General features: G+C 44.9%; 1 protein-coding gene across 1 annotated transcript; it reads left to right on the forward strand.

Moving 5' to 3' along the window:
* Positions 1-8,413: 8,413 nt before the first annotated feature.
* On the forward strand, positions 8,414-10,683 carry LOC103671492 (interleukin-36 receptor antagonist protein). The gene is made up of 3 exons (XM_008700116.1): positions 8,414-8,507; positions 9,587-9,714; positions 9,899-10,683. Exons 1-3 carry the CDS (start codon positions 8,423-8,425, stop codon positions 10,121-10,123), a joined length of 438 nt encoding a protein of 145 aa, XP_008698338.1. The 5' UTR covers positions 8,414-8,422; the 3' UTR covers positions 10,124-10,683.
* The last annotated feature ends 4,752 nt before the right edge of the window (positions 10,684-15,435 follow it).

A 15,435-nucleotide genomic window follows, 5' to 3' on the forward strand; every position in this document is an offset into this window, starting at 1 on the left:
TCTCTCGCCTTTTCAATGTGTTACAACATACAACTCATTCAGTGTTAATGCGATATTACTTATTAAAGACATACTGTATACCAGGCACCACCTCAAGTGCTTGGAATACACTAATGAACAAAATAGACAGGAAACACCTCCCTTGTATGAGCTTATCTTCCAGTAGGGTAGGGTGGGGAGCTGATTAATAATACACATAACACACAGCTGAATTATACAGTGTGTTAACAGATGGTGAGTACTGCGGAAAGAAATAGAGCATGGTAAGCGGAATGTGGCAGCAGGAGAGGAAAGCATGAGATGGTAAGTATAGGTTTCATGAAGAAGATGATACTTTAGCAAAGATGTTAAGGAGGTGAGAGAGTGAGCCATGCTCATATCTTGGAGAAGAGGTTCCCAGGCAGAGAGAATAGTCAGTGCAAAGGCCCTGATGCAGGACTGCACCTGGCTTGTTCAAGAAAGGGCAAGAGGTCATGTGGCTTGAGTGTACTGCATGGTGTGGTAAAAGAATAAAATGAAGTGTTAATGAGAACCTGGTTTTGTGAGGCTTGGGAGCATGGCAAAGACTTGCCTTTTACTCTCAAAGATTCAGGGAGCAGAAGAGTGACATGATCTAAGGCAGACTGTCAATGGTTCCCTCTAACTTCTATGTTGTGCCTGGGGGTCCATAGCTTTAGATTCAGGTCTCCTGGATTTGGTTCTGATTATTGGCTCCATATCAGACAACATGATTAACCTTTCTATGTTTGGTTTCCACATCCATGAAACAGAGATAATAAGAGCATTTACCACATAGGGCAGTTCTGAGCATAAAATGAGAACATTCTCATGAAATAGAAAAAGTCCCCCACTAAACATAGTTCTAGGGACATAGTGACACCACATGAATACTGGTTATTTTAATTATGTTTGATTTATCTTCCTAATAAAAAATTACTATTTTACTATAATAAACCACTTTTGAATGTGTGCTTACACTTTGATACAGCTGTATACCCTTGCCCTGTTTGCTTCCTCCCCTCTTCAGCAAGAGCAGGAGCCACCCCCACCTCCAGGGCCCTGGTGAGAAGCACCATGGGGAACATTACCCCTCTGCAGACTGGCACAACTTCTGGGACAACCTCCATGGTCATGTGAAGTCCATGAAGAATTGAGATGTTTCCTAAGAAGGGAGGATATCCACTGAGGACTGAGGCGAATGAAAGGAGAACAGGCGTAGAAACTGCCCATGGTGATGACAAAGTGTGTTAGTTGCCTGTTGCCATGTAACAAATTGTTCCAAAACTTAGCAATAGCTTAAAATAAAAAGCATTATAATTTCACAGCTTCTCAGAATGAAGAACCGGAAAAGCGGCATGAACTGGGTGGTCTGGCTCAGGACTTCTTGTGAGGTTGCAATCAAGATGTCAGCAGGGCTTCCTCATCTGAAGGCTGGAGTGGGGCTGTAGGGCCTGTTTCTAAGATTGATCACCTGTAGCTGTTGTCAGGAGGCCTCAGGTCCCACCATGCAGACCTCTCCAAAGGCTGCTTGAGTGTCCTCCTGACACAGCAGCTGGCTTCCCCCAGGGGGGAGAGCCAAGAAAGATCAGGAAGAAGCTCCAAGGCCGTTTGTGACCTAGCCTCAGATGTAGCACCTTGCCACTTCCACCACGTAGTAGATACTTTAGAAATAAGCCACTAAGTCTGGCCTGCGCTCAAAGGAAAATTAAGCTCCAACTCTTAAATGGTAGAGTATCAAAGAATTTGTGGACAGGTTTTAAAACTACCACATACCACACATGATCTGTGGCTTGGGACAAAATAATATTATCTTAGGTAGTGTCAGTTTAACTTTCAAAAAAGTCCAAAACACAGCTCACACACAAACACAGAGTGAGCATGTGCCAAAGATTATCATTATTAATAAATGAAGGAACCAGCAAGATGATAAAGCTGATTCAAAAGACATGATCAGTCAGGAAAGAAATGGTGGAGTGGGTTGGCTGACTTAGATTAGAAAAAAAAAAAACCTGCTTAATGAATTGCAGAGCAATAAAACTGCACCCTCTGGGGCAATCTTTTCTATCAGGCAGAAATGATTTGCAATTTATCAATCTCCTCCTAGTTCACATCAAACTTCACAGTCTGGTGTCTAATCCACAGTCATCAATAAGCCAAAGACATCTATTTCCTAAAGAATTGAGTAATTGCTGATGGGGCCTCTTTGACCAAGTTCTAGTGTGACACTGAAAGCACATGTGGTCACCATTTTGTTTTCTTTTCTGTTTTAAAAAATTTAAATTGAATTAGCCAATGTATAGTACATCATGAGTTTCAGATGTTGAGTTCAATAATTCATCAGTTGGATATAACACCCAATGCTCATCACATCATATGCCCTCCTTAATGCCCATCACCCGGTTACCCATCCCCTCACCTATCTCCCCTTCAGCAATCCTCAGTTTGTTTACCAGAGTCAATAGTCTTTCATGGTTTGTCTCCCTCTCTGATTTCTTTCCATTCCATTTTCTCTCCCTTCCCCTATGATCCTCTGTGCTGTTTCTTATATTCCGCATATGAGTGAAACCATATGATAATTGTCTTTCTCTGATTGACTTATTTTGCTCAGCATAATACCCTCCAGTTCCATCCACAGTGATGTAAGTGGTAAGTATTCATCCTTTCTGATGGCTGAGTAGTGTTCCATTGTATATATATACTACACCTTCTTTATCCATTCATCTGTCAGTGGACATCTTGGTTCTTTCAATAGTTTGGCTATTGTGGACATTGCTGCTATAAACATTCTTTCTTGATTAAAACTCTCCACACTGTAGGGATAGAAGGAACTTACCTCAATATCATAAAAACCATATACAAAAAGCCCACAGTGAATATCATTCTCAATGGGGAAAAATTGAGACCTTTTTCCCTAAAATCAGAAACATGATAGGGATGCCCACTCTCACCACTGTTGTTCCTCATAGTACTAGAAGTCCTAGCCTCAGCAATCAGAAAACAAAAAGAAATAAAAGGCATTCAAATTGGCAAAGAAGAAGTCAAACTCTCACTCTTCTCAGATAACATGATATTTTATGTGGAAAATCCAAAGACTCCACCCCAAAATTGCTAGAACTCATACAGGAATTTAGCAAAGTGGCAGGATATACAATCAATGCACAGAAATCAGTTGCATTTCTATACACTTAACAATGAGAGAGAAGAAAGAGAAATTAAGGAATTGATCCCATTTACAATTACACCAAAAACCATAAGATACCTAGGAATAAACCTAACCAAAGAGGTAAAGGATCTGTACTCTAAAAACTACAGAACACTTATGAAAGAAATTGAGGAAGACACAAAGATATGGAAAAACATTCCATGCTCATCAATTGGAAGAATAAACATTGTGAAAATGTCTATGCTACCCGGAGCAATTTACCCTTTCAGTGCAATCCCTATCAAAATACCATGGGCATTTTTCACAGAGCTGGAACAAATAACCCTAAAATTAGTATGGAACAAGAAAAGACCCTGAATAACCAGAAGAATGTTGAAAAATAAAACCAAAGCTGGTGGCATCACAATGCAGGTCTTCAAGCTACAGTTTGTCTTATTTTCAAGTTTGAAGAACTTAATTTTCTTCATGGGGGTTCATTTTGTTTTTGTCACTTTCACTGTCTTAGCTCATTCATTCACCTCTCCATCCATTCATCCTGTACCCATCACCATGAAGCACACTGCAGAGCAGACAGAGCTGGCAGACACATCCCCCTGTGCCCTCAGCAAGTTGCCCTATCTGGAGGGGGGCAGCCATGCACTGGTGTCATTCCATATTAGTCAGAATGAGGACAGAGCTTCTGAAGCCCCACAGATGTGTCCTGTGGGCACGTGGGTGCAATTCACTGCAGTCAGGGTATCAGAGAAGGCAGCCTTTTTAAGTGAAACAACATGTACTTCCCTATAATCACTTTACAAATGAAAGTCGTCTGCTTAAAACCATTTTGGGTCACCTGGGTGGTGTAGTCGGTTGAGCGTGCGACTCTTGGTTTTGGCTCAGGTCGTGATCTCATGGGTACTTTGATAGAGCCCTGAGTCAATTGGGTTCTGGGCTCAGCAGGAGTTTTTTTTTTTTCTTTCTTTCTTTCTTTCTTTCTTTCTTTCTTTCTTTCTTTCTTTCTTTCTTTCTTTTTCTTTCTTTCTTTTCTTTCTTTTCTTTCTTTCTTTCTTTTCTTTCTTTCAAGATTTTTTATTTATTTGACAGAGAGAGACAGCCAGCGAGAGAGGGAACACAAGCAGGGGGAGTGGAAGAGGAAGAAGCAGGCTCCCAGTGGAGGAGCCTGATGTGGGACTCGATCCCAGAACGCTGGTATCATGCCCTGAGCTGAAGGCAGACGCTCAACGACTGCACCACCCAGGCGCCCCCTCAGCAGGAGTTTTCTTGAAGATTCTCTCCCTCTGCCCCTACCCCCCACTACCACTCACACACACACTCTCTCTCTCTAAATAAGTAAAATCTTAAAAAAAAAAAAAACTTAAAAAAAATCACGCCTTTTGGTGTTTCTTTTTCATTTTGTTCTTTTTTGTAGTTATTTTCAGTGTCATTTCCATTTGGTCAATTTAATGATTTTGCCTAAGGTAGCCTTTACATTTTAAAGTGTTCTTTTCTTTTCTTTTTTAAAGATTTTATTTATTTATTCGACAGAGATATAGACAGCCAGCGAGAGAGGGAACACAAGCAGGGGGAGTGTGAGAGGAAGAAGCAGGCTCATAGCGGAGGAGCCTGATGTGGGGCTCGATCCCATAATGCCGGGATCACGCCCTGAGCCGAAGGCAGACGCTTAACCGCTATGCCACCCAGGCGCCCCTACATTTTAAAGTTTTCTGAAAGGTGTTTATCACATCGGAAAAACTTGATATTTTATTTATTCTTGAGCACTTTAAGGACTTTTTAGCCTATAAACTGGAACACAATTTCTTTAAAATTTGTACCTTAATGATATATAGCTATTAGCAGTACTCAAGGTATTGTTAGATTGTTTGTTATTATGCACTGCCCTCTATCTTTAATTCAGATCCGTCACAGAGAGTGTGTAGAGGTATTGAAGCTGCATGAATTGTTACCCAGCTACATATTAATTCGCCAATTAGGTATTGGAGAAAGATCAATCACAGGTGGCATGGGCTAGATTTTATTTTCTAAGGAAATAATCAGACACGTGAAAGATGTTTGTCACCACGTGATTTTCAATAGCAAATAATAATAGATGAATAATAATTGATTGCTGTAAATAAATGATGCATCTATACAATGAAGTGTATGCAACTATACAATTTTTTAAAAAGATTTTATTTATTTATTTGACAGAGAGAAAGAGACAGCCAGAGAGAGGGAACACAAGCAGGAGGAGTGGGAGAGGAAGAAGCAGACTCCCAGTGGAGGAGCCTGATGTGGGGCTCGACCCCAGAACGCCGGGATCACGCCCTGAGCTGAAGGCAGACGCTTAACGACGGAGCCACCCAGGCGCCCCAGCAGCTATTCAATATTATATCATAATTCATATTTGGTATGGAAAGATATTCTGCTATTTTGTTACATGAAAAAAGCGAACTGAATAGAGTGTAGGCTCTATGACTCAGTTGTGGGAGACACAGTTGACAGTTACCTGTATATATACATAAAGAGGAAAAGTGTTGTCGTCGGTTTTCTTTTTTTTTTTTAAACCTGAACTTGCGCCCTCGCAAGTTCTTTTTTTTTTTTTTTTAAAGATTTTTTATTTATTTATTTGACAGAGACAGAGTCAGCCAGCGAGAGAGGGAACACAAGCAGGGGGAGTGGGAGAGGAAGCAGCAGGCTCATAGCAGAGGAGCCTGACGTGGGGCTCGATCCCACAACGCCAGGATCACGCCCTGAGCCGAAGGCAGACGCTCAACCGCTGTGCCACCCAGGCGCCCCTGTCGTCGGTTTTCTGATGGTGTACTCACAGAAGACAAGTATCATGGTAGCGTTTTTGTTTGTTTGTTTTGGTTTGGTTTGGTTTTTGGTTTTTGGGTTTTTTTTTTTGCCAATCTGGATTTTCAGGTTTTTCTACAATGAATAAGTAGACTAAACATTGCCTAAGCAGGAAAGCCCCACCTCCAGTATTTTCCATGGGCCTGGCAAAGGAAGGAAGGAAGGAAGGAAGGAAGGAAGGAAGGAAGGAAGGAAGGAAGGAAGGAAGGAAGGAAGGAAGGAAGGAAGGGGAAAAGGGGCTTGTTCTAAAATTTGCTTTCCTTGAGGGGCTATTTGCACTGAAGCCTTTGGGTCTGGAAGTGCCTGAGGTCCAGGAGCTGAGTGCTTACAAAGAGCTTGAAAGCCCCTGGGAAGTTCATCAGAATTGGTGAAAGACTATCTCCAGAACCTTCCTTGGGAGAGGTAATGAAGAGCAGGAGTTTCTGGAGGCTTAGGGTGGTGTGAAATACCTGGAAACCCTGCTCCTCCTCAGCTTGTGGCAGTTTCAGGGGCTCCTCCCTAGTGCATTATTAAAAGGGCTGAGGCATCCCAGAGGAGCAGGCTGATACCACAAGCTCTGCCAGGAGAAAGGAGCATTCTGAGGTGTCCTTTGGGGAGCTGGGTTTCATTCTCCCCAGCAGGACTGGGGTTTTCTCCTGACCCCAGACCTAGAGTTCCCTGCTCTGTGGGGGATGTTCACATGCTGGGGGGTGGGGTGGGGTCAGAAGGCTGTTTACTACTCAGGCCACTGCCAGCCCAGCCTCTATCTCCACCTAAGTTTTTGTGTTATTTCAGAATAGAAGAAGCTACACACTGTGAAGCTCAAGATGGTCCTGAGTGGGGCGCTGTGTTTCCGGTGAGTATCTGAACCTCTGATTGGCTGTGTCCTCTAAGGGAAGTAAGTTCCAGGTAGACCTGTTGTCCATCCTTTCTGGGCAGGGAGGGGCTGTGGCTACCCAGAGTTGGGGCTTCTCATTGGTGGATGGGCAGCTGGAAAGTTGTGAACAGCCCCTCATTGTCCTAAGAGAATTTTTTTCAGCCTTTCTCAGGCTGGGGCTGGCCACCTCATGGGGATTCCCTGACGAGAAGGGGGAACAAGTGAATCACTCTGTGTAGAGCTTCAGCCCCACGTATCCATAATGAGAATGGAAGTCAGGAGACCCAGCTCGGAGCTGTTACCACTCACTGGGGTGAAGTGATGTCACTCTGCTTCACTACCTCCCTGCTGCCCTTTGGGGCAAAACAACAACAAAACTATTTGGTCAATCAGTCTGTCTGTCCACTGGGATGTACTGAGCCAGACGGTCTGCTGTGTTCTGGACTTCACACTAGTGAGTGAAAATGGTCCTCGTTCTCTTTGAACTCAGAATCTACCATAGCTTTTCCCAAGGTGTGTTCTGTGGAGCCCCAACCATATGAGTTGCTTTATACAGTGGCGCTCCTTGATTAAGAGATGTGGGAAATACTGCTTTCTGTGTCTTCTTGTAAGAGAACGATGGTGCAATTCAATATATTAGTAACTTTGAACGAGATTTGTTTGTGTTTAGCCACCATTGAACCAATTTACGCATAGCATACTTATTTCCATATAACACTTGAGGAAACCCATTTTAGGATATATTTGTCACCATACAGGATGTCAAAAAGTCAACTGAGATCAGAGATGAGAAATAAATTTGAAAAGTAAAATGAAAGAATTTTAAATTTATTATGATATTTTTATTTTTTAAAGATTTATTTATTTATTTGAGAGAGAGAGAGCACGCACAGTGGGGGAGAGGCAAAGGGAGAGGGAGAGAACTTAAGCAGACTTCAGACTGAGTGCGAGCCCAATGCAGGGCTCCATCTCACCACACTGAGATCACAACCTGGCCAAAACCAAGAATCTGATGCTCAACCGACTGTGGCCCCCAGGCGCCCCAAGAATTTTAAATTTAAAGATATTCCTCACTTAATAGGTGGAAGTAAATGTGCCTTGATGTCTTCAATAATGATTGAAGAATCAGATTTTCATCTGGAAGAGGCTTGGGCATTATCTAATCCATTGTCTTAATTAGCAACAGGGAGACTCAGGCCCAGAAAGGGCAAGCAGTTGGTCTGTTGTGACTCAGCAGTAATGGTAGCACAGCCAGACAAGAACCCAGGACTCTGACTCACAGTCCAGTTTCTTTTCCAACATCACACATAGAGGAGATTGGTTGGTATAGAAAAGATTGAATAGGATGAAGGAGCAAATCCGAGACTCGGATGGGAGGCTGTGTTGTTACCCTGTTGGTAGGGTATGAGCCCAGCAGGGCTGGCAGGGAAGGTTGGGTGGTTACTCCTGGCACAGCAGGAGGAGACGGAGACAATACCTGACACGGGGGGGGGGACGACTCTGTAGAGCCCAGCAAGCCGGAGCACCCACCCCTCCTCTAACTAAGTGTCAATCTGTCTTGATGTTCCAGAATGAAGGATGCGGCCTTGAAGGTGCTTTATCTGCAAGATAACCAGCTTCTAGCCGGAGGGCTGAATGCAGGGAAGGTCATCAAAGGTTGGTGGCAAAACATGACCCTACTTCCCTAGGTCTCTATACACCTCTGAGGGGGCCTGAAGAGGGCTTAGCATAGCTATGCAAACTAGTCCAGGCCTACAGACCCCAGGCCTGACACAGTAGATGGGGCATCATAAAAGGAGGCTCTGAACAAGGACAAATAAAATAATACACCTTCTAGCAAAGTGAGGACACTTACCCTATTGCCACCTGAAGCCTCTATGTAAAGTGGGAATATTTTCTAGGATGAATGCTTTGTTCTTCTTTAATAGGTAAACTTAGGCCAAACATTCCTTTTCCTGGGAGCAAGTACTGAGGAGAGATCTAAAATAGGCTCCTAGACCTTTATTCCCATGCAGGAGTGGCTTTCTACCCTTTTGCCCTGGGTCTCTTCTGCTCTCTGGGGATTCCCGGTCCCTCAGAGTGATGGGACCCGGATAGCAGGTGGCACCATCTGGCCTCATGCCCCAGACACCATGACAGGTCTTCTCTCTAAAATAGCCCATACCTGCCCACTTGGGACATATTTACTGGGCTCTGGGGCCAGGCAGAGTGTGTGTGTGTGTGTGTGTGTGTGTGTGTGTGTGTGTGTGTGTATGTATGTACACGTGTGCATGCATGCATGTATGTATATGAGTGTGTGTGTGTTTGTATGTGTGGTAGGGGATGGTACAGAGAGGAATGAGACACTCTTCTGTTCTCATGTTGGTACAAACATGTCCAAATAACTCTGATGAGATCCTTATCAAATCAAGTTTCCAAAACGAGGCCAGAGGGTCAAGAGGCATTAAAGGAGGTGGTCAGATCTCCCCTGGGGGTTAGAGTAGACTTAAGGGTTTGAGCCTGCACAAGGGGGTGGGCTAGGAGTGGGAGATGGTACAATGTGCTTACATGACTTGATGTCATTGGACCAACTGGCAGGAGACCACCCTTCCTTAGATGACAGCAGCTAACAGGCTTCCCTTCTGCCCAGTCTGGGGACAGGATGTCTCATGCAGGACTTGCACTCCAAAGTCCACGATTCAGGGAGAGGGAGGGAAGGGCAGTCAAGGCCCCTGAATCTGTCTTCCTTTCTCTAGGCGAGGAGATTAGTGTTGTTCCCAACCGGTCTCTGGATGCCAAGCTGTCTCCAGTCATCCTGGGTGTCCAGGGAGGGAGCCAGTGTCTGTCGTGTGGGACAGGGCAGGAACCGACTCTGAAACTAGAGGTGAGTCCTGTCGGGGCGTCCTTGCTATCTGACTTCACTAAGCCAGCAGATGCTGAAGCCACTGGGCCTGGCATCCTGGGGCCTGATCCTCTCCCTCGCAGGGTTCTGTTGATGATAGCCCTACCTCTCCATGCCCATGGCCCAGCTCTCCTGCCTCCTCCACTCTTTCTCTCCACTCACACAGCCAGTAAACATCATGGAACTCTACCTCGGTGCCAACGAATCTAAGAGCTTCACCTTCTACCGGCGGGACACGGGGCTCACCTCCAGCTTCGAGTCTGCTGCCTACCCGGGCTGGTTCCTCTGCACCATGACGGAAGCAGATCAGCCTCTCAGACTTACCCAGCTCTCAGAGGATGGCATCTGGGACAACCCTATCACAGACTTCTACTTCCAGCAGTGTGACTAGGGCAATGCACCCCCTAGAACCTACCTGGGCAGAGCCGGCTCAGGCAGGGACGGAGGTAGAGGAAGACACTGATGGCAACCATCCCTCCATCTGCTCTCAGGGCCCCGCCTCTGGTGGGCACTTGGCCACTCTCTCTTTTGATTCCCAGTTTGGGTTAATCCTTCTGAGATTTGGGGCTTAGTCCACAGTTTCTTTCCCTGTTGAGTAGTGCTACTGGTGTAGAACCTTGCAAAAACTACTCGAGATAAACTAGAAGTCACATAAAGAGGTTTCCAAGGAGTCAGGGTGGGGGGAGTGTTGGAAACCCTTCATGCTTCATGGTAACTTACCCAGTACCCCTGAGCCCCACAAACCAGCCCATCCCAAGTAGAGCCTATTAGGGCCACTAGCTGCCCACACGAGGTCCTGTCATCTACCACTATGCAGGAGAGGGAGGTCATAGAATTAGGGACCCAAGCCAGCCCCCTCCCTCTTCCCTATAACTCAGCTGCCATCATATTCTACATTTTCCATCTCAACCCTCATGCTCTAGCCATGGCAGGAGAGGGTGGGGGAGTCCAAGGAATTGACTCCAGCTCAGAAGGCTGAAGAATGGCCAGGCATGTCATATGTTTTGAAACCTGAGGTACCACTAAAATCCAAGATGCTGGTATCTATTCACATGGAAGGATATTTGTGACATTTTAAGAAGAGCAAATTACTAACATATCTTGTAATTTCATTTTAATTAAAAAAATATCTATCTATATATTTCTGCATAGAAAAAATTCCAAAATAGTTTACTTCAATTTCAGCAATGTCAATTCAGCAATTACAGGTGATTTTTCTTTTTATTCTTTTATTTAAACATTTTCTAATTGTTCTATAATGATGATGAACTCCTTGTGTAATAAGTAAGTTAATCTTGAGGAAAACAGAGCAGGCAATATTTCTAGTCATCTTCAGCATCCACTTCCCTGAGTGAAATTCAAATTGAATTGAGCTCTGCTGCTGTGGTCAGCAGCGGCAGAATCAGCACACAGACCTCAGCAAAGCCATGAAGAAAGAGAATATGATGAGTTAGAGTGGTTGGAATCTCCTGGAGAAGGAATTTATAGAAAGAACAATCCTGGATCTAGAGTGGTCACAGCCCCCTGAGGTTGCAAGGTGTGGCTTTCAGCTTCCAAAGGGTCCCGTGTTGGTTGAACATGTCCTTCTGGAAATTTTAGACTGTGGCCTTATTTGGAGATAGGTTCTTTGCTGATGCAATTAGTTAAGAGGTCATGGATGTATTCTGGTGGGCTCTACAGCCAACATGATTGCATGTGCAAGAAGAAGAGAGGACAAACAGAGACACCCAGGAGACCCAGGGAGAAGGCTACGTGAAGATGGATGCAAAGATTGCATTTATGCGGTGATAAGGCAAGAAATGCCATGACTGAGGCAACCACCAGAAGCTAGGAAGAGGCAAGGAAGAATTCTTCCCCAAAGCCTTCAGAGGGAGGACAGCCTTCTGGTCTCCTGAACTATGAGAGCACAAATTTTCATTGTTTTAAACCACCAGCTTGATGGTAATTGGTTATGGCAGCCCTATGACATCAACACAGCTGCTGCTGACCCCATCTCACATCGTGTGTGTGTCCCCTCCCACATTGTACATGTGTTGTCTCTGTGGCCAACAGAACATGGCAGAAGCAATATTATGCCGCTTTTCAGATTAGATTATAAAAGACTCTGCAGCTCCTATCTTGTTTTCTTTCTCTGTTTCTTTGTTTACTTGTTCTGGGGGAAGCCAGCTGCCATCTCATAAGCATCCCTATAGAGAGACCCATGTGTTGAAAATGAAGCCTCCTGCCAACTGCCACATGAGTGCATTTGGAAGCCGCTCCCCCAGCCCCAGTCAGGCCTTCAGATGATGCAACTCTGGCTGACAGCTCGATTGCCACCTTAAGAGAGACTCTGAAGTAGAACCACCCAGCTAAACTGGTCTAGATTCCCAACCCTCAGAAACTGTGAGAAAATAAATGTTTGTTGCTTTCAGTTGCTAAGGTTTTTTTTTTTTTTTTTTTTTTAAGATTCATTTATTTAACTTTTTAGGGAGAGAGAGAGTGTGTGTACACAGAGGGCAGGCAGAGGCAGAGGGAGAGTGAGAATCTCAAGCAGACTCCCTGCTGAGTGTAGTGCCTGATGCAAGGCTCAATCCCACAACCCTGAGATCATGACCTGAGCTGAAAGAGTCGGATGCTTAACCGACTGAGCCACCCAGGCACCCCAACTAAGTTTTGGGGTCACTTGCTACACAGCAATAGATAACTAATACATAGGGAAAGAGAAATAAATGCATTTATTTTATTATGATTGCAATTTTTTTCCAATATTTTCATTTCCCTTCTCAAAATCAACATTAGCCCTTTCATTTCTCCAAACATTCTATTTAAAAGCTGCGCATACTAAAGTTGTTGAATATTCTCTGTGTCTGCAAGGTTTAGCTCTTCCTTGACTACCTTTGCACCTCCAGTCTGACATGCCAGGGATTGTGACTCCAGCATCCTTGCCTAAACTCTAGGGGATCAGGACAGAAGCCAGAGGAGAGGCCTAAATCTAAGCCCCAGGTATTCTTCCTGCACCTCACCAGTCAGACCAGCCTGGCAAGTTCAGATTCTGCTGAGGCACTAGCAAGGATGTGGCCAGACCAGAAGGGTCTGTCTCTGTGGAGCTGCTGAGGCCCAGATGCAGCCAAAGCCCTCGGTAGCAGACAGCGCAAGTCCTGCCACAGGCCTCTCAGGAGTGCCGAGAACATGGACTGCAGGCACCAGGTTTGTTTCTGCAGACCCAGTTCACACTTCTCTTTGCCCACGGGCCCAGCCATAGTCTGATATCATTACCTCTTCCAAGAAGCCTTTGCTGAATTGAGATCTCTGGTCATCTGCTCTGACTGTGCTACATTGCTATGCCAACTTCCCCTCATTGTAATAATTGATTTGGGGTCTATGGCCCTTGAAATGAGCTCAAGGTCAAGGCTGTATTGATTTGTTTCCAAACACTTCAAATAACATTTGACAAATAATTGGAAACCAGCGAGTACAGAATGTAGAAACTATTCCTCCACCCTGGAATATTCTTTTTCTCTCCTCCACCCATCTAAATGGGCCCACCCTTCAGGGAGCAGCCGAAACCTCACTTCAGTCTGGAAGCTTTCTCCAGCCTAAAGTGACTGATTCATCATTTGTAGGATGGTAGAATTCAAAATGGTTTTAGCAGGGATGAGCTGACATGAGTCAATAGAGAAAGAAGGAATGTAAAATGCTACCTTTGGGAATGTATGGGCTGGGGGACCCTGGCATCATGACTGTTCATACGAAAAAGACATAGTGGTTTTAGATTTCTTCAATTTCAATATAAGCCCCCAGCTTGACCTGTATTTACAGACGTGTATTGCCCACATCACATGGCATTTGTACAAGGCATAGGCATTGAGGACTAAGAGTGTGTCCTGAATAGCAGAGAGTGTCCGAAGACCAAGTCATTAGGGCAGAGGCAGGGAGCTGAGGGTACTTATCCTGGAGAAACAACACAGAAAGCCCCATACAAACATTCAAAGCTCTGCCTAGTAGAAAAATAAACTTGTTCTGTTTAATTCCAGGAGGCACCAGCAGGACTGGTGAGTAAACTATGTGTGACCCCAAAATTTTAACCACAAGGACCACACACACAGCGTTTCTTTAAGAGGTTGTGGAGGTATTGAAGAAGAGCATGATTAATTATGTCTCAGGGGTGCCATAGCACAGATTTCTCCATTTGGAGGGAGCCTATAGCCATGTCTAAAGCCCTTTCAATTCTAGGAATTTTTTTACTCAAGGAGATTCTCTGCCTTTATTGTTCCCAATATGCCCTTGTCGTGCAGATTAGAGAGTCTGGTCTTCTTAATTATCTTTTTAAGTATTTATGACTTAGCTCCCCAGCTGGACTGTAAAGCTACCTAACAACAGGGACCAGGCATTGCACGTCTTTGTCACACAGCAGTGTAAATGCTCAGTAAATGCTCATTGACTGCCTGGCATAATATCCCATGCGTTGGCCCTTTCCACAAGGAGATAAGAGATTGGGAGAAGGATGAAGAATGGCTGTTGGCCTCAGGAAACAGAAATTAGGTCTCCTCCCTGCCCATATTTTCTTATCTTTCACTCTTTAAGCATCTGCATGTGGATTGACCTCTCCTACTTTCTCACCAGGCCCTTTGTGGAACTGTGCAAATGACCGAAGAGTGAGAATTACAGTAAGGCAGATGGTCCCCAGAGAACATTATGCCAAGCTTCTCCACCTCTTGTGAGTAGACAGAAGGATGGATGGTTGGATGGTTGGATGGTGGGACAGACAGGTGGGTGGATGGATGGCCTGAGTTAAGTAATGTTGATTAGAGGCTTGAATATTCTCTTTATTCCTGCCTTGCTCACACTGTGTCATGTGTCCTAGCAGTGCAGGGCATACGATGGCTGCCCAGTCCCAGGATGGATCTAAGTCAATATCCTCTATAGGTGGGTTTCCTTAAATGCTCTGTCTCATCAACCTGATACCAGCTAATAGGACTTGTTGAAAAGCAGAGACTTCCCTCCTCTCTTTCCAGTGCCATCAGTCCCCTCTCTTATATTGTCTCACTGGCCACAGCCTGGCTTAAAACACCGGAGGTTGCTCTGTCCTTGGGCCCCTTAAACATATCCTCTCTTGCCTCTTCTACCTCTCTAAGCCTAGGATGGAGCCCCATGGCGCACCAACGGGAAGGTGATATAAAGACATCTGACCCCAAGACTGTTTATCTGGCTATTGAAACCACCAATAATAGTGTCAATGACAGTAGCTATGAGCAGGGGCCCACTGCCTGGCTTCTGCCAGGGCTTTATGGGTGACTCTCTCCCCCTTCAACAAACGCTCATTAATGCCCCCACCTTCTTATTATCCATACTGTGCTAAAGACATTGTGAAATCCCTAGGCTCTTCTTTCCCATCCTAGAGCCAATTATAAAGATTGCTGCAGGCTTGACCCACCCTGACCAGACAGTATAAACTCGGGGCAGATGCCCTGGAGAAATCAGTCGGACGTTCCAGGCACCCCGGATTGCAGGTCAGTTGTTGATCGGCAGTATTCTATCTCCTTCTCACTTTCCTTCTCCTTTCTCTCAATATCTCTGGTATGCCCCCTCCCTTAACTCCTCCTGGCAAGCTCTCTAGATAACAAGGTATTCCCCTCCACAGAACATCGTGGGATGCTAAATAAGTCTGGGAGCACATAGAAAGAGTTTGAGAGAAGGCATAGGTTAAACCAAGTCAAGATTTTT

This window comes from Ursus maritimus, unplaced genomic scaffold, assembly GCF_017311325.1.
Source record: "Ursus maritimus isolate PB19 unplaced genomic scaffold, ASM1731132v1 scaffold_6, whole genome shotgun sequence".
In the NCBI taxonomy this organism is placed as follows: Eukaryota; Metazoa; Chordata; class Mammalia; order Carnivora; family Ursidae; genus Ursus; species Ursus maritimus.